The sequence below is a fragment of the Mustela lutreola genome, chromosome 16 (genome assembly GCF_030435805.1).
Source record: "Mustela lutreola isolate mMusLut2 chromosome 16, mMusLut2.pri, whole genome shotgun sequence".
In the NCBI taxonomy this organism is placed as follows: Eukaryota; Metazoa; Chordata; class Mammalia; order Carnivora; family Mustelidae; genus Mustela; species Mustela lutreola.
The window spans coordinates 57,427,949-57,454,632 of record NC_081305.1 but is presented as its reverse complement, the minus strand read 5'-3'; the positions used below and the strand labels follow the sequence as shown (position 1 = coordinate 57,454,632).

The 26,684-nt window shown below is 50.7% G+C and overlaps 2 protein-coding genes across 2 annotated transcripts in view; one reads left to right on the top strand and one right to left on the bottom strand.

Annotated features, from left to right (window-relative positions):
* Positions 1–806: 806 nt before the first annotated feature.
* AP2S1 (adaptor related protein complex 2 subunit sigma 1) lies at positions 807–10,433 on the bottom strand. The gene is made up of 5 exons (XM_059152796.1): positions 10,273–10,433; positions 5,874–6,023; positions 1,739–1,852; positions 1,305–1,364; positions 807–1,162 (listed from the first exon to the last, which is right to left on the bottom strand). Exons 1-5 carry the CDS (start codon positions 10,273–10,275, stop codon positions 1,061–1,063), a joined length of 429 nt encoding a protein of 142 aa, XP_059008779.1. The 5' UTR covers positions 10,276–10,433; the 3' UTR covers positions 807–1,060.
* A 12,675-nt stretch (positions 10,434–23,108) lies between these two features.
* The window catches only part of ARHGAP35 (Rho GTPase activating protein 35), a 127,012-nt gene continuing 123,436 nt past the window's right edge, over positions 23,109–26,684 (top strand). Inside the window, exon 1 of the mRNA XM_059153251.1 lies at positions 23,109–23,245. The gene's annotated coding sequence lies outside the window, so the exon portion shown is untranslated. The remainder of the gene's footprint in view (positions 23,246–26,684) is intronic.

The window sequence follows — 26,684 nt, the reverse complement described above, 5'->3', positions numbered from 1 at the left end:
GCATATCTGGGTCTCGTCCTGTGCCTCCAACCCCAGGTGGCCAGTCGCCTGTCCCTGTTGGTTGAAGCTGTAACGGGTTGTAGCGGCAGGAGAAACAGACACACTGCTGTGACAGCCGTATCTGTGGAGGCGTCCCCTCTGCAGGCCAGATTCCCACGTCTGAAATAATCATCAGTGTAACTAGCACTCGCTGTCCCCTTTTGGGCCAAGCACACAGCAGGCACTTAATGTCTGTGGAGTGAATGTGCTCTAACGCCAGGCACCTCCTAAACGTTCCTAGCATTATCTTCATGCTCCAGTGCACCCTGTGAGATCAAAACCGTTACCAACCCATTTTCAAGATGAAGACCGAGGCAAGAGGCCAGCCGTCCAGTCTGGGGGTTAAAAATAATGAAGCCCGGGCTTTGAACAGACCTGGCTTTTCACCATGCTAGCGACATGACTTTGGCAAGTCTTTTCCTCTTCCTGAACCTCAGTGATCTCACCTGGAAAGTGGGGCTCCTAACGGTCCTTTCCTTGGGATCTTGTGAGGGTTTGGGGAGCTAATGCTTGGGAAGGCTTGGTGCCGTCAGGGGCTGGCAGGAGTGTTGTTATTTTAGTGGCCAATACCTAGGGTCTAAATCCGTCCCCCATTTCAGGCTCAGGGGCTCTCTAGGGGCAGCAGCAGGTTCGAGCACTCTTGGGTGGCTGGCCTTCCCCACGCCGAGGGGTGTTTGTCCACCAGCTGACAGACACCCCGATGGCAGGGCGTCCCGAGGGCCTGCAGCTCCTAGGTCCGACTGGCCAGCACTCAGAGACACAGGCCGGGCGGGACCACGGGTTTATTGGGGGCTCCACACACGCACTCACAGCGTCACACAACGGCACGGTTACTCGGTTCACACGAGTTGGCCTCCGCCCACAGCCGGGCCCAGAGGCAGTGGGGTGCAGTCCCCTCCGCAGTGGCCCAGGCCCAGCTGGGGCCTTCCTCCTGGCCTGGGGAGGGCAGGCGCTGGGCGGCCTCGGCCTGGAGAAGGGGGCGAGCAGGGAGCTGGGGCCGGGCCGGAGGGGCTGGCCGCCCTCACTCCAGGGACTGGAGCATCAGCAACTGTTTCAGCACCTTCGTCTGGCTGGTCTCGCGGATCTCGCCGGCCAGGAACATCTCGTCCACGACTGTGTAAACCTGAGCGAAGGGAGAGTGTGGGGAGACCCCGGCATGAGAGAGGGGTACCCCCCACCCACAACTCCCACCCCTGCAACGGATGCAGGTCTGGACCCCGGAAACCCTGCCCTCCTGGCGCCCTCCTCTTCCCCAGGAAGCCCACCTTGTAGAAATTGAACACCAGATCCAGCTCACAGACATTGTGGAAGTACTCGTTTAAGACCTGGGGGAGAAGGCAGAGACGGTGAGAGCTGGGCAGAGGCAGACGCTCTGGATGGGGGCCAAGGTCACCATCAGAAAGAGATGGCAGAAGACCAGAAGAGGGACCAAGAGGAACTGAGGGAGGGGGAGGGAGAAGGAAGAGACAGTGGATGAAGACAGCCAGAGGCAGAAACAAGAACAAGGACCATCAGATAGCAGCCGACGAGGGCAGAAAAGACAGACCGGACAGAGGAGGAGAGACAAAGAGGCACCGTGTGCGCACAGGGAAGCTGCCCTTGGGGGGGAGGTGAGGGGGCTGGGCGGGGTTTGTGCATTCTGCAGGGAGACAAGGCATGTTCCTGGCACCCCTGGGCCCCGGGGAGCCCATCCGCACACCTCCACGAAGTTGTGGATGGCCTCCAGGTAGGCCAAGTTGTTGTCGTTGACGTCCACGCAGATGCAGAAGTAGAGGCCGGCGTAGCGTCGGTAAATGATCTTGAAGTTCCGGAACTGTGGGGCAGAGAGGCTGTCAGCAACGGGGCATGCCCAGGACCCAGCGGGCTGGGCAGGGTCCTTCACCCCACGTGTGGTCCCTGAGGCCCTGCTCTGTCTGGCCCTGTGTGGGGGACACAGTGGTGACTGACACAGGCCTGGCCCTCCCCTGCCGGGGCTTCCGGTCCAGTGGAGAGACAGTCATCCTCTGTCATCACTAGTGTGGACAGCTGACCCAGGAGGGCTTCCTGGAGGGGGGTTGGGGGGCATCCGGACTGAGACCTGGAGAAGGAATAGGAGTGCTCCAGGCTGAGGGAACAGCTTATGAGAAAAAGCCCGGAGCTGAGAGGGAGCTGGGCTGTTCCATGACACCCACCATGGCTCCCTGCTTGTTGCCTCTAGAGAAAGTCGAAGTCCTTAGTCAGGAACTAACGTGCCATCAACGCACAGACGCCACCTGTGAGGCCGGCTCTGTGCAGAGCAGTGTGGTCACCGCCTGGAACCAAGACAGGCCCAGCCCGACTTCGAACTGAGCTGTAATACAAAACAACTATTTCTACACTAACGAACACACACACAACCCAGGAATAAATACATACGGACCAAGGACGCAGACTCTAACCTTATGCACGTGGGGAAGAAGATTAAGAGACAGACATACAAACAGGCACTCTGGTTTGCTAAGCACAGTGTCTTTGGCTCAAATGGGCCAAGTCCCCCACGCTGGGTCTAGGTGAGCGCGCGTTTTGTCGCCACCTGGTGGCAACGGCGAAAGTCAACATTAGTCCCTGATGTCTAGGCCTCTTTTTTTCTACCCCCAGCTCATTCTGTTAATTTCTGCACTTTGAGGATGTTTTCTGACATTACTGTAGTAATTCCCCCACATAACCCGTGGACTAATAAGCATGTATCAGGATGCAAACTCTACTTTTTTTTTTGTTTAAGGCAGGCTCCACACTCAACATGGGGCTCGAACTCATGACCCTGAGATCAAGAATTGTGCACTCCACTGACAGAGCCAACAAGAAGCGCCTACTTTTTTTTTTTTTTTTTTTTAACTGATACAGACACACAATAAAATGTTTGAAGGTCCCTGCTCTGGAGGAGAGGGTTTAAGGCAGGCTGAGAGGACAGGAAAATTATCTGGAGATGCCACCACCGACCTTGACAATGTCACAGCTGACCTTGAGCAGCGCTCCATTTTTTTTTAAACTTGAAATTCTCCCTCTCCCGCTATCACCCTCCCTGCTTGTCCCAACACCTTGGTTGTCAATTTGCGGGCTTCTCAGACCTTCCTGGCTTCTCTGGCTACATAGTCTCAGATAAGTCTCTTCCTGCAGGCTGGGGCAGGTCACCCTTCCGTCCCCCCACCTGCCATTGTGTCCATGTCCCCAGGCGTCACTGCCTGGGGATGGGTCGGTCTCTTCATTGGACTGTGAGTTGGGGCTGTCATCACTGTGTCCCCAGCAGGACCCTGCACAGGAAGGGGCCCACACCCTGATCCCCAGACTCTGTGGACGGGAGAACTTACATGGCAAAAGGGGACTGTGCAGGTGTGACTCAGCTAAGGATCTTGAGATGTGTGGGGGGGGGGGACCCTGGATCTTCCAAATGGGCCCAGAGTAATCACAAGGGTCCCCATTAGGGAAAGAGGAAGACAGGAGAGTGCAGCTCAGAGAGAGAGGTTTCAAGAAGCAGGTGAAGGCAAGGAAACAGACGCTCCCCAGAGCCGGCAGAGGGAACCCGGCCCTGCTGACCCATTTCGGACACTTGCTCTCAAGAACCGTTTATGACGACGAATTCGTGTTGATCTGAGTCACTATGTTTGTCGTTATCAGTTAGCACAGCAATACAGGAGGTAGCAGGTACTAAGGGATGTGTACGAGTGAACAAATGAGAGGCAGAAAGTCTGGGTGGCCTAGGCCTTTCTCGCTGGCCATTCATCCTTCGGTTTTGCTCTCACAAGCCCTCTTCCAGGAAGCCTGCCCTGACCTCAGTCTTTTCTTTTTTTTTTTTAAGATTTTATTTATTTATTTGACAGAGATCACAAGTAAGCAGAGAGGCAGACAGAGAGGGGGGAAGCAGGCTCCCTGCCGGGCAGATAGCCCTGGGATCATGACCTGAGCTGAAGGCAGAGGCTTTAACCCATTGAGCCACCCAGGCGCCCCCTGACCTCAGTCTTGTAAGAGAGACATTATTTCGTGTCTCCTCCTCCTGACAGTCCCCAGTTCTCTCTTGTCCCCTGCAGCATTCCCTCTGCCGGGAAGCCCTCCTGGACCCTCAGGCTGAGTCAGGTGCCCTCCCCCGACCCCGCCACTCCATCCCAGCCCTACCCTCTCCGGGTCATCATGAATGAGTGATGGCCTGGCATTGCGAGGAACCTGAGATCTGCGTGTCAGGCCCCCATTGGACGTTCTCATCTAACCAGCTTGCCTCAATGACCCGCTCCTGGTCCCTCGGCACTCGGTGTAGGAGGCCACATGGCGCTGGTGCCAGGACACCCCAGGGCAGTGGGCCTGCTCACTCTGCCAGCTCATCCCTCCCAACCCTGCTCCCCACAAGGCCCCTCATTCCATCCTCCTCCTGGAAACCTCTTTCTTTTTTTCTTTCTTTCTTTCTTTCTTTTTAAGATTTTATTTATTTGATGACAGAGATCACAAGTAAGCAGAGAGAGAGCAGAGGAAGCAGGCTCCCTGCTGAGCAGAGAGCCCGATGCAGGGCTCGATCCCAGGACCCTGAGATCATGACCTGAGACAGAGGCAGAGGCTTAACCCACTGAGCCATCCCTGCTGGAAATCCTTTTCTCTGGGCTGTTGGGACCCCCCCGCCCCCAGTCTGCTGGTTTTTCTCTACCTCCTCACGTCCCACCTCTAGACATGGCTGCTCTTCTCTCCGTTGCTCCCCTCTGCCGATTGTCCCTCCCCTCGTGAGTCCCGCGGCCTTCCTTGTTCCCTGTGTACAGAATCTTCCACATCACGGCATCCCGCCCCCTCTCTGCACTCGGCCTCACTACCCCCTCTCGGCTTCTCAGCCGGGGTGTGAACAGATGCCTCACTCCTGGTCTTCATCCTCAGCTTGCTCTTCCCTAAATTGGCCCATGTCTTCCCTCTGCTCAAAAGACTCCCAAGGCTGCCACCTCACTCACAAGAACTCTGGTCCTCCCTGCAGCCCACGAGGCCCTCTGCCATCTGTCCCTGGTATCTCCTTGACTGTGTCAGCCCCCCTCTCTGGCTTACAGCACCTTAGCCATGCTGGCCTTCTTACTACTCCAGGAATGCCCCAGTATGTTCTCACCTCAGGACCTTTGCACTTGCTGTTCCCTAAGTCTGGGGTGCTCCTTCTTAGATATCCTCTCCTGCTCTTCCAACTCCTTTAGGCCTTGGCTCCACTGTTACCTTTCGCAGACTTACTATAGAAATCACTCACACCTGCATACCAACCCCCCAGTGCACGCACCCCAGCCCCTCCATCTCCTGCAGCGGCTGCTTTTTCTCCCTGGCACCTCTCACCACCTACTAGACACTGTCTTTACTTTCAGTCTCCCTCCGACCAGAACATCAGCTCTCCCAGGGCAGGGACCCGTGCCTAGAACAGTGCCTGCTATACAGCAGACACCCAACAAATGTGTGTTGGATTTATGGGACAACCAGCCCAGCTGATGCTATGTAAATTAAAGGCAGAGCCTTCTTGATTTAAAGGGACCAGAGAGGGGCAGCTGGGTGGCTCAGGCAGTTAAGCGTCTGCCTTCAGCTCAGGTCATGATCCTGGAGTCCTGGGATAGAGCCCCGAGTCCAACATCGGGGCTCCTGCTCAGCAGGGAGGCCGCTGCTCCCTCTGCCTGCAGCTCCCCCTGCCTGTGCTCTCCCTCTCTCTGACAAATAAATATAAAATCTTAAAAACAACAACAACAACAGATAAATAAATAAATAAAAGCATGTTGAGGGAATGGACATAGGAAGGAAAGAGGGTCTGAGGGGTTGCAGCGGTCAGAGGCCGGGCAGAGGAAAAAGGCAAGTGGGGACTGAGGGCAGGGCCTCACCTCCACAAAGTTGGTGTGTTTGGCATCTCGGACAGTGACCACGGCGTGCACCTCCTCGATCAGCTTCTGTTTCTCGTCGTCATCGAACTGCATGTACCACTTGGCCAGGCGCGTCTTGCCCGCCCGGTTCTGGATGAGGATGAAGCGGATCTGGGGGTGAGGAGGAGGAAGAGGAAATGAGAGCAGCCAGGACAGCTGCTGGCCCACCCAACGGCCCTGCCCAGCCCCGCTGGGTAAGTAGGGTCCCCACCCTCCAGCTCTCGACTTCTCCGCCAAGCCTGAGGCCAGTCCAGCTGGCTGGCCACCTACTCCCGCCCCAGGTCCCGACACCCCAGGGGAATGACTGCTTCCACACATCAACTCCCCTGTCAGCTCCAGGGCTCTGGAGGCCAGGGCTCCACTATCCTCTTGACCCTGGACAAAGGGTCCGCCCCCTTCAGGTCAGTTTCCCCACCAGCAAAATGAGTTCCCTTAGAGGATCCACCTCTAAGCAGACGCTTAAGACTGAGCCACCCAGGCATTCCCCTGGCAGGGTGTCGTGCAGGTTAAAATGTTTATAAACTTAATTCAGTAGCTGGCACACAGCAGGCGCTCAATAAATGTTTGAGTTTCACAGACGCCTGGCTGGCTCAGTCTGAGAAGCCTGTGAGTCTTGATCTCGGGGTGTGAGTTCGAGCCCTGTGTTTGGTGTAGAGATGACTTAAATAAATAAGTAAAAACTTTAAAAAAAACTGTTTGAATTTCAGACTTCTTCCGTCTGAACCCCAGAGAGCCCCCTTTTTCCTCTTTTTACTTACCAATTCTTAAAAATTCACCTTTTGGAGATGTATACAGTTCAGTGGATTTTCATATACTCATACACTTGTGCAAAAATCACTACTAATTCCAGAATATTTTCATCACCCCACAAAGAAACCCCATCCATTAATAGCCACTCCTCTTCCCCCCCAACCCCATCCCCTGGCAACCAATAATGTTTCTGTCTCCATGGCTATACCTGTTCTGGACATTTTCATATAAACAGAATCATGTAATACATGGCCTTTTGTATTTGGCTTCTTTCACTGGGCAACGTTTACTTTCTTTTTTTTTTTTAACTTTTTTTTAAAAATTAATTTATTTATTTTCAGAAAAAACAGTATTCATTATTTTTTCACCACACCCAGTGCTCCAAGCAATCCGTGCCCTCTATAATACCCACCACCTGCTACCCCAACCTCCCACACCCCCGCCACTTCAAACCCCTCAGATTGTTTTTCAGAGTCCATAGTCTCTCATGATTCACCTCCCCTTCCAATTTACCCCAACTCCCTTCTCCTCTCTAACACCCCTTGTCCTCCATGCTATTTGTTATGCTCCACAAATAAGTGAAACCATATGATAATTGACTCTCTCTGCTTGACTTATTTCACTTAACTTTTTTTAAAAAAAATATTTTATTTATTTATTTGACAGAGGGAGATCACAAGTAGGCAGAGAGGCAGTTAGAGAGAGAGGAGGAAGCATGCTCCCCGCCGACCAGAGAACCCGACTCGGGGCTCGATCCCAGGACCCTGGGATCACAACCCGAGCAGAAGGCAGAGGCTTTAACCCACTGAGCCACCCAGGCGCCCCTGGGCAATGTTTTCTAAGTTCAACCACATTGCAGCTCGTGTCTCTGCTTCCTTTCTTTCTATGGCAGAATTACGTTCCTCTGGATAGACCAGTTTTGTTTATCCATCCATCAGGAGACGAACGTTTGGGTCATTTCCCCTTTTTGGTGACTGTGAATAAGGCTGCTACAAATATTCATGTACAAGCTTCTACCTGGACATGTGTTTCCAGTTCTCCTGGCTACATACCTAGGAGAATTGCTGCGCCATACAGTAACGGTACGTCTAATTTTTTCAGCCACTGCTAAATGGTTTCCCAAAGCACCTGTCACTTCTCAAGAGATGTAACTGTTTGGTGCGACAAGATAAAAACAAGAGATGAAAGGTATCCGGATCGGTGCCTGGCTTAGATCACACGCTCCATGTTAGCTGTATCTATCAGCAGTGAGGGCTAGGAAATTTGTTTTTATGATTCTGAAAAGCCAGGTCAACCCTCCAACTATGAACAGGGAACAAGTTAATGCCAGAAGTGCTTAGCACAGCGCCCATTACATCCTGATCGTTCCATACAATGCACTATGGTGACAGAGACACATTTGTCCAAGTGGCTAAGCACAGAGACTCTATGAGCCTGAATGGATCCTAGCACTCCTGGCTGTATGTCCTTGGGCAAGTCACTCAGCCTCTCTGGGCCTCAGTTTCTCCTTCTGCATAATGGACATAAGGAGAACACCTCCCTCATAAGACAGTCCCACGGGTTAATAAAATGTAAGGGGTGTATCACAGTGACTAGCATATGCTAAATGTCACAGAAGTATTCCTTCTTAGCGGTATTATAATTCACCATCATTTGACTTTAAGAAAAACAAGGCCGGGGGTGCCTGGGTGGCTCAGCTGGTTAAGCGTCTGCCTTTAGCTCAGGTCATGATCCTGGTGGAGTCCTGGGATTGAGCCCCTAATGGGGCTCCCTGCTCAGTGGGGGGTCTGCTTCCCCCTCCCCTCAATCCTGCTCTCTCTTTCAATAAATGAACAAAACCTGAAGAAGAAGAAGTAGTAGTAGTACTACTACTACTAGTAGAAGAAAACCAAGGCCCAAGTTCACCCAGTTAGGAAGCCTGTCTCTGGGCCTAGTTCTGTTTGAAACGGGCATGTGTTTACCCATTTAAAGAAAGCAAGGCTCAGAAAAAGGAAGTCTCGCAGCCACAAAGCATAACTGGAAGTCCAAAGGCTTTGCTCAGGACCCCCTTACTCTGGCTTACCCTCTGGGAGCCCCTACTTATTCCTGGAGTCCACTCTCTTTCCTAAGCCTCATTCTCCCATATTCTATCCCCCCTCCCCCAATCAATCAAGCAGGACAGGAACAGGATATTACACTCTCCTTCCAAGAACCCCTTCTGCTGAGCCATGGAAAACCACTTCCCACCAGGCCAGGGATCCTGGGTAGGAAGGGAAAGGGCACCGGCCTGGCAGGGGTGTGGTGAGTGGGGAGGGAGGACCCCCACCAGGATGCCACAACCTGGGGGCAGAGTCAGAGACATAAGGAGCATATGGAAGGAGACCCAAAAGGTTTGAGGGAGAGCCCTGCTTCTTACCAGCAAATTCCCTTGTAACACCTCTTTCTGTTTTTTCTCCCAGTTAGAATCTCTCCATCTCTGGGAATCTACCCTGAGAGGTCTCTTCCCTCCTGCGGCCTCACCCCTCTGATGTTCCCTCTGGATGCCTCCCAACCCTCCCTGTCTCCAAGGCCCCTCCCCTCATGTTGTTCCCCTTAACTTCCAGTTTCTGGGTTTCAATCCCCTCTCTCATGCCTTAGAAGGCCTTTTACTTGGGATATCACTCCTCTGATGCCAAGGCCATCTCCCCTGTTCCAAAGGTCACATGTTGCCTTCAAGGACCCTGTTTGTGGGGGAGACTCCCTCCTTGTTCTGAAACCCACCACCATTCTTCTCTTTTTCCAGCTCCCTTCCAAGAATCCTTGCTTTTGGTCCAAAGACCCACCCTGGGCCAGGGGCGGGGGTGGGGGCAGATCCAAAGCCCAGTCCCTGCTCCAGAAACTCCATCCCATCTCTCCCACTTCCATGCTTGCTCCCTACCCAAGGCACCTCTTCTTGTAAAGACCTATTCCACTGCTTCCCATCTGTTTCAAATATCCACTCCCTACCTCCAAGCCTTCTCCCACTTTGCGGCACACTTCCCCTGATTCTAAAGCCCCATTCCCTATGGTAACCTACTTCCCGTCTGCAGTGCCCAGTCTCGACCCTTGAGATTCTCTTTCTCACCGGCAATACCCCGCCCGTTTCAACACACCCTCTGCCTTCGATGTCAGCTTCCGGCTTCTAAAGACCCCTTCTCTTCAGTCCCAGTGTCTCCCATTCTTCTCCAACTATCCTGCCAGACTCCTGGCAGAAGAGCCTCTTCTCTTGAGACGCCTCTCTCTTGGGACGCCCCCTCCCCATTTCCAACTTCCCCCCCTCACCTCCGAGATCCCGCTTCTCGAGTTGCCTCCCCACTTCAACCCCCATCCTGTCAGTCATCTCCAATGTCTCCCTCCCGCACAGCCCTCTCCCCTCGGTACCCCGTCTCTAATGTCCCCTGGCTTCGAGGCCCCCGGTGCACTCCTGCGCCCGGAATCACCGTCCAGCTTCCCCCTTCCCGGGCCTCTGGTCGGCCCCAATCCTGAAAGCCCGCGCCCGGCCCAAACCATCGCACCACGGCAGGGGAAGCTTGTCAGTACCCGACCGAGCCTTCAGTACCTGCACGTGGGCCCACCCTCCGCCCAGCCCCCACGTGGGCGCGCCCCCCGTTACCATGGCGACCCCCGTCCGGACCCCAGCGGCCCCGGTCCCGCGGCTCCTGGGCAGCTCCTGCTCTCGCAGCAGTTAGTGGACCCAGGACTAGAGCGGACTTCCGGCAGAAGAACTCGCCCGCCCTCTCGCGCACAGGTCACTGGGAACTGTAGTCTCAAGAACGCGTTCGCTCCGCCAGGCTGCAAGCCTGGGAAAAGAGCCGGTCCCGTTTCCCAACCTGCCCCGCGACTGTCCTTTTCCCACCACACGGTACTGACCCTGAATGCATGCCGGGAGTTGGGGGTGAAAGTCTCTTCCCGAGGACTACAATTCACGACATGCGTGACAGCCAGCAACGGAGTGTTGCATTCTGGGAAATGTAGTTCCTCTAGACCTGCGTCCACCCGTACCCCCCAATCCCGCCCCTCCATGCCGCTCCCCGGCCCCCCTCCCATGCCGCCCCATCCTCCCAAGGCGAGAAGGGCATGCTGGAAATAGTAGTTTATTTTATTTTATTTTTAAAAAAAATTTAAAAAAGATTTTATCTATTTGACAGACAGAGATCACAAGTAGGCAGAGAGGCAGGCGGGGGAAACAGAATCCCTGCTGAGCAGAGAGCCGGAGAGCCCCAGAGCCCCAGAGCCCCAGAGCCCCAGAGCCCGTTGAGGGTCTTCATCCCAGGATCTTGGGATCATGACCTGAGCGGAAGGCAGAGGCTTTAACCCACTGAGCCACCCAGGCGCCCCTGGAAATAGTAGTTTAAAGTAAGAAATTGTGCTGTGGGAGCTCTAAAGGTAAGTCTTTAGGTACTCACCTAGTGCTTTGTTTAAAATATGTTGTGCGTTTCCCTGTGGATGATGGACAGTGGGTTAAGAGAACGTTTTCGAGAGTCAGAACTGCGTACAAATCCTCCCATTGCAATTCCTAGCTGGGGGACTTTGGGACAACTCCCAATCTTAGTTCAATTTCTTCATCTGTAAAGCGGAGGGATCAAGGGGTCATGTCGGTAGGGTTGTTTTAAAGCTTCTCTAAGTTTCCAAAGTACTTATCGATTGTGTTTGACATAGAGCAAGAGCCCAATAAATACTAGTTAATATCATGAAAGATCATTGTTAACATACATCAGATAGTAGGGGGGCTTCTTACATCTATCCAGAAGGTACAGTTGTCTCCTTTCAGTTACTCGAATAGGCCAAATGCTTTCCTAACTCAGCGACTTTTTTTTTGCGCTTTCCCCTAGAAAGCCTTCCCTCATTCATTCTGTGGTTGGCCCCTTTTCTCCCTTTACCTTAAACACCACTTCCACAGACCTATATAGAGGATCCTTCATACAAAGGTCCCCATCTCCCACCCCCAAAATTCTATGGGTTAGTTTGATTTTCTCATAGTGTCACTGGGGAGATCCCATGACCCCCTGAAGCTCAAGAAACTCCTAGAATCTTCTGCCTAACTCTCAATTTCATCCTTTAGATACTAACTAAAGAATTGCTGGAAGAGGAAAAGAAATATTTGAGAACTGGGGCACCTGGGTGGCTCAGTCAGTTAAGCGTCTGTCTTTGCCTCTGGTCATGATCCCAGAGGCCTGGGATCAAGCCCTGCTTGGAGCTCCCTGCTGGACGGAGAGCCTGCTTCTCCCTCTCCCAGTCCCCCTGCTTGTAAAAACAATTTTTAATGATTTTACTTGGGGTGTGTTTGATGTATGTTGTCTACATCTCCCATTAGGTGGTTGAGGGCAGGGACCCTGTGTATTAGTATATCTACATCATCTAGAACATGGTAACTTGGTAAGCACTCAATAAAATATCACTATTAATACCAAGGACAGGGGCACCTGGGTGGCTCAGTGGGTTAAAGCCTCTACCTTTGGCTCAGGTCATGATCTCAGGGTCCTGGGATCGAGCCCCGCATCGGGCTCTCTGCTCAGAAGGGAGCCTGCTTCCCCTCTGTCTCTGGTTGCTGCTCTGCCTACTTGTGATCTCTCTCTCTCTCTGTCAGATAAATAAATAAAATCTTTAAAAAAAATACCAAGGACAGACTTAACTCTAATAAAAACAAAGCATATCATAGAACAATGTAAATTAAAAGTACAGTATTAACAGAAGAACCAACACATAGCTATGGAATTATTGCAAGGGCAAAAAAGGGTTAGGGATCATTTCTGTCTTGTGCATTGCTCTAAGAGGATTGGGACTGAGATAAGGTAAACAGTGTGCCCAGGGTGTAAAATTTAAAAAGGCACTCACAGGACGCCTTGGTGGCTCAGTGGGTTAAAGTCTCTGCCTTCGGCTCAGGTCATGATCTCAGGGTCCTGTGATCGAGCCCCACATCAGGCTCTCTGCTCGTCAGGGAGCCTGCTTCCTCCTCTCTCTGCCTGCCTCTCTGCCTACTTGTGATCTCTGTGTCAAATAAATAAATAAAATCTTTTTAAAAGTAATAAATAAATAAAAAGGCACTCACTCCTTGGGACTTACCCAACTCTTGCATGAGTCTGAAAGTGAGAATCTCCTTGAAATTTGTTCCCTGGACACCTCACTTGCCTTACCTTAGTTCCAACCCTGATTTCTAGTGCTCAGCTTAGAGCCTGGCACAAGTCTGGTGTTCAGCAAACATTTACTGAATGAATGAATGAATGAATGAATAGATATAAAAAAACAGACACTCTTTCCACCCTGACAACATTCATGACAACACAACATTCATGGTCCTGCAGAGGAAGTAAATGTAAAGGACATTATGCAAATAAATTTTAAAATTACTTAGCAAACAATAAATATTTCTTATCTCACACCGTTTCTGTGGGTCAGGAATTTGGGAGCAGTTTAACTGGGTGGTTCAGGCTTGGAAACTCTCATGAAGTTGCATTCAAGGCATCAGCTCTGGGAGAACCTGAGTGGCTCAGTCCGCTAAGTATCCAGCCCCAGTCTGCTTGTCCCTCTGCTTCTCGCCCTACCTCTCCCCTTGCTCATGCTGGTGGTGTGCTCTCTTTATATATAAAATGAATAAATAAAATCTTAAAAAAAAGACATAAGCTGGGAATGCAGTCATTTGAAGACCTGAAGACTTCATTAGGACTGAAGGATCTTTCTTCTAGATGGCTCACTTCTGGTGCTGGCTGGTTAATGCTGGCTCTTTTCTTTCTTTCTTTTTTAGATTTTATTTATTTATTTGACAGAGAGAGAGAATGAGTGAGCTCACACAAGCAAGGAAAGCTGCAGAGGGAGAGGGAGAAGCAGGCTGCCTACTTAACAGGGAGCCCAGTGCATGACTTAGTCCCAGGAGCCTGGGATTATTATAATTTTTTTTAAGATTGAATTTATTTATTTGACAGAGAGACAGAAAGAGAATACAAGCAGGGGGAGTGGGAGAGGGAGAAGCAGGCCTCCCGCTGAGCAGAAAGCCCTATGCAGGACTCAATCCCAGGACCCTGGGATCATGGCCAGAGCCAAAGGCAGACGCTTAACTGACTGAGCCACCCAGGCACCCCTAATGCTGGCTTTCGACAGGAGGGCTCAGTTCTTCACCAAGTGGACCTGTCCACAAGGACATTTGAGTGTCCTCAACGTGGCAGCTATTTTCCCCCTAATGATCCAAGAAAGGGCAAGGGCAAAGCAGCAATATCTTCTATGACCTTGCCTCAGATGTCACATCCTCTCATTTCTGCCATATCTTGCTGGTACACAGATCAGCCCTATCCTATACAGAAAGGGACATGAATATCGGGTGAGGATTGTTGCAGCTCATCCTAGAGGCCTGGATGCCACAGCCGCTTATAGAAGAGGCATCTGACCCAGCTGAAATGTTAGGGACAGCTTCTCCAGAGGGAGTGGCATTTGAGCTGAGATCAGAAGATGAGTGGAAATTAACCAAACAATGACTAATGTTGCAGGGGATAGAGTCTCCCTCTCTCTCTCTCTCTCTCTCTCTCTCAGGCAAATAAATAAATAAAATCTTTTTTTAAAAAGATTTTATTTGGGGCGCCTGGGTGGCTCAGTGGGTTAAGCCGCTGCCTTCGGCTCAGGTCGTGATCTCAGGGTCCTGGGATCGAGTCCCGCATCGGGCTCTCTGCTCAGGAGGGAGCCTGCTTCCCCCTCTCTCTCTGACTGCCTCTCTGTCTACTTGTGATCTCTGTCAAATAAATAAATAAAATCTTAAAAAAAAAAAGATTTTATTTATTTATTTGAGAGAGAGAGAGCACACGTGGGAGGAGGAGCAGAGGAAGAGGGATCCCCATGTGGGACTCGATCCAAGAAAGGGCAAGGGCAAAGCAGCAATATCTTCTATGACATTGCCCTGAGATCATAATGTGAGCCAAAGGCAGCTACTTCCACCAACTGAGCCACTCACATGACCTGGAAACATTTTTATTTTATTTATTTTTTAAGAGATTTTATTTTGTTTATTTGACAGACAGAGATCACAAGTAGACAGAGAGGCAGTCAGAGAGAGAGGGGGAAGCAGGCTCCCTGCTGAGCAGAGAGCCCAATTTAGGGCTCGATCCCAGAACCCTGAGATCATGACCCAAGCTGAAGGCAGAGGTTTTAACCCACTGAGCCACCCAGGCGCCCCTGGAAACATTTTTAATAAAGGATTTTATTTATTTTTAATATTTTATTTATTTATTTGACAGAGAGAGATCACAAGTAGGCAGAGAGGCAGGCAGAGAGAGAGGAGGAAGCAGGCTCCCTGCTGAGCAGAGAGCCCGATGCGGGACTCGATCCCAGGACCCTGAGATCACGACCTGAGCCGAAGGCAGCGGCTTAACCCACTGAGCCACCCAGGCGCCCCAAGGATTTTATTTTTAAGATATCTCTACAACCAACGTGGGGCTCAAACTCACAAACCCGAGGTTAAGAGTTGTGTGCTCTACTGACCAAGCCAGCCAGGCGCTCCTGTTGGAACCATTTTAAATTAGTTGCAGACATTGTGCCCTTTCATCACAAAAGGCTTCGCACTTCAATATGTTCCTCTTAAAAACAAGGACTTCTTCTTAACCTCCTCCATAACAACACAATTATCACATCAGGGAATCTGACCTTAATACTACACTATTATCTAATATAGGTCAATATTAAAATATCCCTGTTCATCCCATAATACACCTTATAGGTCCCTTCCTTCCTTCCCTTCTTCCTTCCTTTCTTCCTTCCTCTTTCTTTCTTCCTTCTGTCTTCCTCCTTCCTTCCTCTTTCTCTCTTTCTCTCTTTTTTTCATTCATTCTCAGTAGGCTCCACACACAGCATGGAACCCAGTGCAGGGCTTGAACTCATGAGCCTGAGATCAAGACCTAAGCTGAGATCAAAAGTTGGATTCTTAGGGGTGCCTGGGTGGCTCAGTCAGTTAAGGGTCTGCCTTTGGCTCATGTCATGATCCCAGGGTCCTGGGATCAAGGCCAGCATTAGGCTCCCTGCAGGGAGCCTGCTTCTTCTTCTGCCCCTCACCCTGCTTGTGTTCCCTCTCTCACTGTATCTCTTTCTGTCAAATAAACTAAAAAATAACATCTTAAAAAATACTTTTGTGCATCAAAAGACACTATCAAGAGAGTACATGGGGCTCCTGGGTCGCTCAGGTGGTTGGGCGGCTGCCTTCAGCTCAGGTCATGATCCTGGAGTCCCAGGATTGAGTCCCGCATTGGGCTTCCAGCTCCACGGGGAGTCTGCTTCTCCCTCTGACCTCCTCTCTCATGCTCTCTCTCTCTCTCTCTCTCTCTCTCTCTCTATCTCTCTAATAAATAAATTAAAATCTTTAAAAAATTTTTTTAATTTATTTATTTGACAGAGAGAAAGATCACAAGTAGGCAGAGGGGCAGCCAGAGAGAGGTGGGGGAAGCAGGCTCCCTGTTGAGCAGGGAGCCCCATGCGGGGCTCCATTCCAGGACCCTGGGAACATGACCTGAGCTGAAGGCAGAGGCTTAACCCACTGAGCCACCCAAGGGCTCCAATAAATAAAATCTTAAAAAGAGAGAGAGATAGAGAGTGCAAAGACAACCCACAGAATGGAAGAAAATATTTGTAGAGCATCTATTTAATAAGGGATTGATATGTAGAATATATGAAGAACTCCTACCACTCCACAACAACAAACCTCAATTCAAAATGGGCAAAGGACCTGAATGGACATTTCTCCAAAGAAGATATACAAATGGCGAATAAGCATAGGAAAATATGCTCAACATCACTAGTCTTCAGGAAAATGCAAATGATAGTCCCAATGAGATACCACTTCACAGCTTTTAGGATGGCTATGATCAAAGAAAACAAGCACAAAAAGCAATAACAAGTGTTGGCAAGGATGTGGGAAAACTGGAACCCTTGTACATTTCTGGTAGGAATGGAAAATGGTACTGCCACTCTGGAAAACAGTTTGGTGGTTCCACAAAAAGTTAAATGCAGAATTGCTACATGATACAGCAATTTTATGTCTAAGTATATATTACAAGTAACTGAAAACAGAGATTCAAATATGTGTACACCAGTGTTCCTAGCAACATCATTCACAATAGCCAAAACCCCATAATGTCCCATAACAGAAGAATGGATAACAAGATATAATATATAAAATGGAACATTATTCAACCTTAAAGATGAATCAAATTTGGATTCATGCTACAACATGAATGAAACTTGAAAACATGGTGCAAGGTGAAATAAACCAGACATGAAGGAATAAATGTATGCTTTCACTTAGGCTTTTTAAAGGTTTTATGTATTTATTTGTCAGAGAGAGAGAGAGAGAGAGAGAGCCCCTGCAAGGGGAACAGCAGGCAGAGGGAGAAGCAGGTTCCTCACTGAGCAAAGAGCCCAATGTGGAACTCAATCCCAGGACCCTGGGATCATGACCTGCGCTAAGGCAGACGCATAACTGGCAGAGCCACCCAGGCCTTCCTGTATGATTTCACTTAAGGGAGGCCCCTAGAACAGGCAAATTCATAGAACTAGAAAGAAGAATGCGGGTTACCAGGGGCTGGAGGCAGAAAGGAGAGTTACTGTTTAATGGATACTGAGTTGTAGTTTGGGTATAATTAATAAGATCTGAAAACAATGTTGTGAATGTACTCAGTCCCACTGAAATGTACATCTAAAAATGGTTAAGTGGAGGGGGACCTAGATCGCTCAGTAGGTTAAGCACCTGCTCTTGGTTTCAGCTCGGGTCATGATCTTGGGGTCTTTGGATCAGGCCCCACGTTGGGCTCCAAGCTCAGTGAGGAGGCTGCTTCAGATTCTCTCTCTCCCTCTCCCTTTGCTCCTCCCCTCCCCTCCACTCGCACTCTCTACCTCTCTCTAAAATAAATAAGTAAAATATATTTAAAAATATATAATTAAATAAAAAATAAAATATTTAAAAATAGTTAAGTGGGGAAGGGTGCCTGGGTGGCTCAGTTAAAGCCTCTGCTTTCAGCTCAGGTCATGATCCCAGGGTCCTGGGATCGAGCCCCACATCAGGCTCTCTGTTCAGCGGGGAGCCTGCCTCCTCACCCTGCCGCCTGCCTCTCTGCCTACTTGTGATATCTATCAAATAAATAAATAAAATCTAAAAAAAAAATGGTTAAGTGGTACATTCTATGTTATTTATATTTACCATGAAAATGTTATGTGATTTATATATATATAAAAAAGCCTTCACAACTCAGTTGTAGCTATCACCAGTATAGCGTTTACTATGTTCCAGGCACTTTTTATAAGCGATTCACTTATTGAAACCTCAAAACAACCCTGTGAGTTAGGTGTTAATATTATCAACCCCATTTTAAAGATGAGGAAATTGAGGTACAGAGAAGTTGAGTAACTTGCCCAAGGTCACACAGCTATTGTAAATGGTGAAGTTGAGATTCGAGGTCAGGCATTCTGGTTCCAGTGTCAACGCCTCAAGCCACTATGCTGTGCTGCATTCATGTGAATGTATAGAGAGGTCTGGTAGAAAACACATTTGTGGAGAGGTAAGTGGGATGGGGTCGGATATTCCATGGAGACTGAATTTTACCTAGAGTATCTTAATTTATTGCAAGGACAAGAAATTCATGTAGTATTGCATAATTTAAAATAAGTAAAGAAAATAATATATGGCAGGGGGGAAATGGGCAAAAGGCTTGAATAGCACTTCACAAAAAGTGCTGTTCAGATGGCTTGTATAACCATGGAAAGATGCTCAACCCTAGGAATCACTGGGAAAAGACAAAGGATATAGCTATGCAACCATTAGAATGGCCAACATTAAATTAAAAAGATGGAAAAGGGTGGGCGCCTGGGTGGCTCAGTGGATGAAAGCCTCTGCCTTCAGCTCAGGTCATGATCTCAGGGTCCTGGGATCGAGCCCCACGTCAGCCTCTCTGCTCAGCAGGGAGCTTCTTCCCTTCCTCTCTCTGCTTGCCTCTCTGCTAAATAAAATTAAAAAAAAAAAGATGGAAAAGGGGAAGCAGTTGAAATTCTTACACATAACTCTTGGGATGGAACTTGGTACATTTTCTTTGGGAAAGGTAAACACATGCGCCCTTGGTGACCAGCAGTTTCACTCAGGTACATAGCTAGCAGAAACGAATATGTTTACCAAAAGGCATATTTATTTAAGTATTTGTTTATGTATTTCAGAGAGAGAGTGAGTGAACACTAGCAGGAGGGGCAAAAGGAGAGGAAGAGAGAATCTCAAGCAAACTGCACGCTGAGTGAGGAATAGAATGGGGGTTCGATCTCATGAGATAATGAGACTGAGATCATGACCCTGAGATCATGACCTGAGCCCAAACCAAGAGCCAGACACTTAACCATCTGCACCACCCAGGCACCCCACCAACCCCACCAAAAGACGTATTCTTTTTATTTTTTTATTTTTTAGATTTTATTTATTTATTTGAAAGAGAGAGAGAGATCACAAGTAGGCAGAGAGACAGGCAGAGAGAGGGGGAAGCAGGCTCCCTGATGAACAGAGCGGCTGATGCGGGGCTCGATCCCAGGACCCTGAGATCATGACCTGAGCTGAAGGCAGAGGCTTAACCCACTGAGCCAGGCAGGAGCCATTCTAATGGTTGCATAAATCTGCCAAAAGACAGATTCTAGATTGTCATAGCAGCACTATTCATAATAGACCCCAAATGGAAGTTACCCGGATGCTCACCGACAATAGAATGGATAAATACACTGTATTTCATTCACACAATGGAATACTACACAGCATTAAGAACAAACGACCTATAGATACACCCAGTAACGTGGGTGAATCTGACAATGTTGATTCAAAGAGGCCCCTTGTTGTAAATTTCATTTATATGCAGTGTAAAAACGGGGAAAACTCATCAACAGCCACAGATATCAGGGTAGAGGTTTTTGTCGTGGGGGGGGGGAGTGACTGGACGGGTTCCGGGGGATGGGCTTTGGAGAGGTGGTCACATTCTTTTTATTTGGGTGCAGGTTAAAGGGGGTGTGTCTCTCTGAATTATTAATCGAGATGTATATTTGTGATTTGTGTATTTCTTGGTATCCGCGTTATAGTTCCATTTCCAAATTCTATAAAAATCTCATCATCCATCCTTCCATCAGCTATCCTAGTGCGTGCCCACTACGTATCAGCCACTGGCCGGGCCACGGGATCCCACGGTGAATCCAAGCATCCCCGCCTCCCCTTCCTTCCTCGCGATTGGCTACCCTTCCGACCAATGGCGGAAGGGTTCACCGCTCCCTGACATCCCCCGCGGCATCAGCAAGACGCTCTTTCCCCAGTTCGGTTTGTAGGAGGCGCTATGAGCTCATTGACTTCTGCAAGAGAGCAGACCTGGTCTCCACCCTCTGATTCTTTGAAGCTCTGAGGAATGTAAAGAGAATTTGCTCCAGCACATTCCCCCTCTTTGCAAAACTCTTCTGTGGATTTTTCTGGCTGTGCCTCTCTCCGATCAGGGTCCAGAACCCCTGACCCTCATACCACCTGGCCTCCCTGGCTGATGTGACGTCCAGTCCTCGGGGCCTTTCGGGCTGATGCTTGGGAAATCTTGATATTGGCTGGGGCCAGCAGTCTGCACTTCTCTCTGTCAGCTAATTGTTTACTAGGTTGTTTATTTATCCTGGAGTGGAGGCTAGCCGGGTGTGCGGGGGCGGCTGCCCCCAGGGAAGCCTGTTTCCTGTGGTTGGCTTGCTCAGCTAACACCAGCCCTCCAGTGCACTGGAAAGAATTGCAGAGCTGGGAAGGCGCTCCTTGATCGTTCCGACTGTTCAGTCAAGGAAAACACTGCATGAGCCCCTACCTAGTGCCTTGACCTGTACTGGACACATCAACAGTGGCTGAGACAGCCTTGACCCTGCACTTTCCGGGTTCACGGTCCAGTGGGAGAGAAAGACCCATCACTAGACAGGGACAACTCAGAGTGGTCAGGGATTGGCTGGAGGACCCAAAGGGGCTCTGGGAGGGTAGAGGGAGCGCCTGACCAAGACTGTTAGGTTAAGAGGGCCTTCTGGATGAGGGGCCCCATGAGCTAGCATCTGAAAGAGGGGTAAGAGTTAGTCATTAGACACGGATTGTATCTTTTCAGCCATCCCTGTTGTTTAGCATTGGGTTCATTCATTTATTCATTAACGAGTATTTATTGTGGGCCTTTTGCTGGACTGAAGAAATAGCCAGAGTCCCTGTCTTCAAAGGGCTTTCGCATAAAATGATGATACCAATACAGAACTTCGGGCCCTGGTGGAGTGTTATGAAGAAGCAGTTTGTGTGTAGTCATTAGACCCCCACTGTTGGGTTCAATTTCCAATCTGCCACTGACTAGCTGTGTAACCTCCCTGTGCTTTAGTTTAGCAGAACCATAACAGCTGTAACCTACTCATAAGATGCTGAGGATTAATGTTAAATTAATGTTTAAAGTGTTATAGAATGTCGCCTAGCATAAAGTACGGTTTTCATCAAATAAGGAGTCAGACCAAATCTGGGAGGTCACTCTGAGGAAGTGGTGTTAAGCTGAGACTCACAGGACTAGGTAGAGTCGACAGACTCCAAAAGACAGGAAGGTTCAGAGTGAAGCCTTTGTTCTTTATTCTGGGTGTTGGTAGTTCATAATCTTTCCAAGAATTGAATGACCTTGGAGTTATAAAGACAGTTATAAAGGCATATTAATTTGAGGTGGAGAATATGGTATTCCCTTAACTGATGCCAAAATCATTTATAAACCAAGGTTTGCAGTGATAGCCTAAAGAAAACCTGGGCCATGCACTTGGTTTGGCTCACAGTACTCAAACTTAAAAAACAACAAAAAACAGTCACAGACATCTAAAAATCAGATTATATGCATAAAAAAAATGCTGTTAAAAAAGTCAAGGGAGAGGACTCTGATCAGTAGCCAAAAAACCTTTATTTAATGGATTTTTCAAACTTGAGGGCAGGAGGGGCACCTGGAGTCCGTGGAGCATGTCACTGTTGATCTCGGGTTGTGAGTTCGAGCCCCATATTGACTGTAGAGATTTAAAAAATAATAATAATAAAATAATAAAATAAAGTTTAGCACTTTACAAATATATCTTATTTAAGTCTCTCAGCAACCCTGCGAGGGAGGTACAATTATTATTCCATTTTGTAGATCAAAAGACTGAGGAAAGAAACGCAAAATGTAATAGGAAACAGCCCTTCTTCATGCATTCCGTAAATATTGACTCAGTGCCCAGAACGCTCATCTTCCACCATGCGTACTTCCGGAGGGGTCCCAGAGGAAACCCTCCTCAGTTTCCAACTCAAGGGTTACGGCAGTGCCTCTTTCCATCACTGTTTCCCCTGTACGAGCCGGAACTGACATTTGATTTGCAGTCATTTGCACAATGCTGACTTGGAGGTCAGGCTGCACGCAGAAGCCGACCCTTGTCCGTCTCCCGGGCTCCGGGCGATCACAGAACCCAGAGCAAACCGCATCAAGTGGCGCGTTGCGCCTGCAGATTTTCTTCACTGCCGAGGGAAAGAGCACGCGCTCCCTAGCCCTGCCCCTTCTTCCGGAACGACAAATTGCCAGGCTTGGATTGGGCTGAGGCGGGCCACGCCTCCTTGTGTTCCCCAATCAACTCCCTCGCTGGGTGTTCTCCCTTCTCCCCAGCCCCTCCCCACCGCCCCACGTTACGTCGCTCCAACTCGCCGCCTCCGTTATCCCAGGGGCTGAGGCTCGCGCGGCTAACCCACCTCCCCTCGCGTCCTATTGGCTGGTCAGGTCCCGCGCGAGCGGGATCGCGCCCTTCGCCCCCGCCCCCAAAACCGGGCCATGCCTCTCCCCTCCCGCTTTCTCCACGAGCTCCCGCAAGGAGGGGATCGGCTGCTTCTGGCGCGCGCAAGGGTGCGCGCTACTCCCGCGGGCCACGCCCTCCGCCTCACGCCAGTCTGTCCCGCGCACGCGCACTTGCTCACAGCATTCCCTCTGCCAGGTCGCAGGCTGCTTGGTGCTGTCTCGCGCCGCAGCCACCGCAGTAGCGGCATTTCTTTGAGGCGTACACGCATGATGGCCTCCGCGCTCGTTCCCAGCCAGAGGCCGTGGTAGTGGCACCGAGCCCCTTGGGCGCGTAGGCACCCTCGCTTCGTCTCCTGCTTGGCGCCGGTTATCCCCTTGCGGCGCGCGCCCAGGGGCCGTTATCCTCCTGCAACGGTCTGCACGCCACGCACGCGCAGTAGTGAGGAGCGCGCGCGCACGGGAGCGGCGGCCGCAGGAAGGAGGTGCCGCCGTCGCCATTGCGAAGGAGGGAGGGAGCGAGCGAGCGAGGCTGGTCCGCCCTCCCCCTGGTTCCCGCCCCTCCCCCCTTCCCCTCCCCGCCCCCCCGCCCCGAGGGAGAGCCGCGGCGCGGCGGGAGGAGGAGGTGGAGGAGGTGGAGGAGGTGGAGGAGGCGGAGGAGGGAGCCCGCGAGGGAGGGTCCGCCCGGCCCCCCGCCGCCGGAGCCGCCGCCGCCGCCTCAGCCGCCGCTGGACGAGGAGCAGCAGAACATGGCGCCGGGGCCGCCGTCGCCGCTGCTGGGATCCTGGAGGCCGGAGCCGCGCTGAGGGCGCCCAGCTGGTGAGTGCGCGAGCTTGCGGGCCCCGGCGGCGAGGTCGGGCGCCGCCCCGCTGCGGGGTCCAAGGGGAGGCGGGGACGGCGGGGCCCGGAGCCCGCGAACAATGGAGGAGCCGGAGGGGGAGGGGAGGGAGCGGCCCCCCAACCCCCCGGGCCCCGCCGGTCCCCCTGCTTCGCGCTGCGGCCCGGCCCGCGGGGCCCGCCCGCCCTTCGGACCTGTCCCTGCTCGCCCCAGCCTTGCTGTCCCCGCGTCTGCCCCCACCTTCCGACCCATTTGAGATCTCGGTGTCTGCCTCGGCCACCCCCTCCTCACTTAAGCCACTCTGCTCCCAATTCTGCGCCTCCCCTTTCCCTCTTCCGCCCCTCAGTAATGCCCTTCGCTCCTCCTGGACGCTGCAGTGCTCTTGGGACCCACCTCCTCAGTGACCCTTTTGCATCCCTTAATTTTGGACCTTCACTTTGAGAATCGTGACCCGCCTGCCCCCTCTTCGATTCCACTCTCACCACCCTCTGGATCTGTACCCGTCTTTGACCCGTCTACTGTGATCCGTCCTCTGTTTGCACCCCCAGGAACTGTCCTTTAGGACCCGTGGTTCCACCTCCTTGGAGATCCATCAGAGACCTTGTTCATCTTGGCACTGCTGCTCCTAGGTCTTCTTGAACTTAATTCCGCCTCCCTCTTGGGCTCTACTGCCCACTCGCGGAACCTGGTGCACCCCGAGATGCCTCTAAGCTCTGCGACCCTTCCATGCCTCTCAGTTCAGTCTCCTGCTCCCTCTCACACTTCGGTTGCACCATGCTCACCTCCTCCCCTTCTCAGATCTTGCTCCCATTTACCATTCAGACTTTTTTCTCTTCCAGACCTTTGTGTATACCCGATCTGGCCTTTGCCCAATCTCAGATCCTCTGTGCCCCCTAACCTGCTGGCTTTTCGACTCTGCCTTCCGCGAAGAGCCTCTCCCCACAACTCCCCCGACCCTGCAGCTCTCATTTCTGCCATTCACTTCTCTGACCTCTGTAACTCAGCCTGTCCGTAGCCTCAGTGCTGCCCTGCAGGCCCCAGTTCTGCCCAGTAGTTCTCCTTGCGGTTTCCTCTCCTCTCCACCTCCTCATTGGCACTGTTGAGCTGTCTCATTCATTCGCTCCTGCTTTCTTTGACCTGTTTCCCCTTCAGTTCTCTGCTTGAGATCTGCTCCCAGCCTCCTCTTTGCTCTAAGTCTTCTCCTCTCCGTTTAGCCTTCCTTAGACTTGGCCTTTACCTCTCAAATCTTTGCTAAGTTCTCTGACCTATCGTCCCCTTTCCTTCCCATTTCGCTGCATCTCATAGACCTGCCCCAAATCCTTTTTGCACCTGCTCTTACCATTTGTTCAGCTCTGCCCCATCGGCTCTAACGTTTTTCTCCCAGCTCTGCCCCTTTTGGAGCTGTCCACTTGCCCACCTATCTTTTTGACCCGTTTTAACTTTACCATTGCTGTTCCCTGTTTGAGTGGTTCTCTTTAATCCTGGTCATCGCGTAATTCCATCCCACCTGTATTCTCTCTCAATTCTAAGTTTTCCACCTGACCTCCTCCCCCACCATTTTGATTCAGCCCTCAACCTCCACTCTTTCCTTCCTTGTATTTGTTCTCCCTCCTTTGTCCTACATTTTACCTCCTTTTTTGAGTTCTCTTTCTCTTAGTTCTACCTAGTAGTAGAGATATCTTCTCAACCATTCCTTCCTTTCACTGGCTGCCCCCCATCCATCCCCCCAGAGCCATCTCAGTTCTTGGATAGATTCTCCCTCCCTTTGATACCCAAGTCCCAACTCTGTTCATCGTTTATTTGTTTCCTCACTTTTGCTTTCCCTTTGTATCCTGCCAGTCGCCTTCTCTTCCCATTAGGTTCCTGTCAGGATTGCTTCTCCCTGCTCCCCAGCCTTGACCTGCCCATTCCCACCGAGTGCTTCCCCTCTTCAGGCCAGGCTTGTCTTCCTCTAGCCTCCAGTTCCCAGCTTTGGAGGGGAAGGGGCTGGGTTGGGCCCCGAACTCTCTAGGCTCTGGTTTAGATTGCAGATTCACTCGGAACCCTGACCCTCAGGGTTTTATCCCCAGGGATCTTGAGGTCTGGGTAAATATGTGGGGGTGGTTGGCTGGTTCCTGCTCTCTGGAGTCTGGGATTGTCGTCCCCATTTTCCCAACTTCTATCGAGGTCAGTGATGGTGAGGGAGAAGGGCTCTTTCTATTGCCCCCCCCCCCTTTTCCCTCTCATTCCCATCTTGTTCCCCAGCCCCTTTAGATCTCTGGGCTTTGCAGCTTTGTGATGTTTGGAACAGGAGAGTGCAGCTGCTCATAGGTCTTTCTTCTCTTTCTCACTTTCCCTCCCTCTTTCTCTGAGCTATTGTAAAGACAGTTTTATTCTCGTGCCCCCCCCCCCCCCCCCCCCAGCCAACACCGCTTGGGAGAACTTAGAAGTGTGCCTTTTTTGCCTTCCCCCCCCAACAACGGTCTCATTTTTGTTTTACCTCTGGCTGGGGAAGTGCTAGTTCTCAAGTTCTCCCCAATCCCTCAGGGGTTATAGCCCCATTTGGTGTTTACTGTTCTGGGGCTGCAGAAGCTGCAGTCTTGCCTTCTTCCCTAATGGCCTCTGATTTGCAGTGTGACCTTTGGGAGGGTGGGCTTATTTCTTTTCATTTCTTTTCACCTCTGCCCCAGGAAGGCTCCAGCTTCCTGGTCTTCGAAAGGATTAGGGCCCGAGTTTGGAAAGCCCATTGCGGTTGTTTGTTGAAAGAGAGAGTGCCAAGTGTCACTCAGATTTCTGCCCTCTGGTGCTGCAGGGCTCCCAGCCACAGGAGCTGAAAGCCTCTGGGCAGATCCATGCTGGGGGGCGGGGGGCTCTTTGGTGTACTAGAAGTATGTGGGTGGGCCCTGACCTTCCCCAAGCCTTGTGAGTGACCTGATTTGGCTGAGTGAGGAAAGAGTGCCAGGAATGGGCTGATACGAAAGGATTTTTGGTCTTATTACCTGAGAAGTATACCTTAGCTACCTTTCCTGTTGGGGGTGGGGTTTAGGAAATCTATTCAGAGAAAGAGGTGTGCTTTTTTTGTTTTTGTTTTTGCTTTTTTTTAACAGAAAAGTCATCTAACCATTTTCTGTCCTTAACTTGGAAGAGGGAAACTCGCAGGCTCTAGGTTTATTTATTTTATTTCTTAAGTAAATCAAAAGCCTGATTTTTTTTTCCCCCCTGTGGCCTAGGGCAATTGCATATTAAAGCAGCCATCCAGCTGTGAAGGAGCATTTACTGGAAGGACTTTATTTCTTAACTGAGCTATGATCAAACTTTGTTTACTTCAGCACTTATTTAGAAATAGTTCTGTGTGAATACTTGAAATAAAAAGCATCCACTGTTATCTGCAGAATTGGACCATTGACTCATCAAATGTTAGGGTATTTGTCTATGATACAG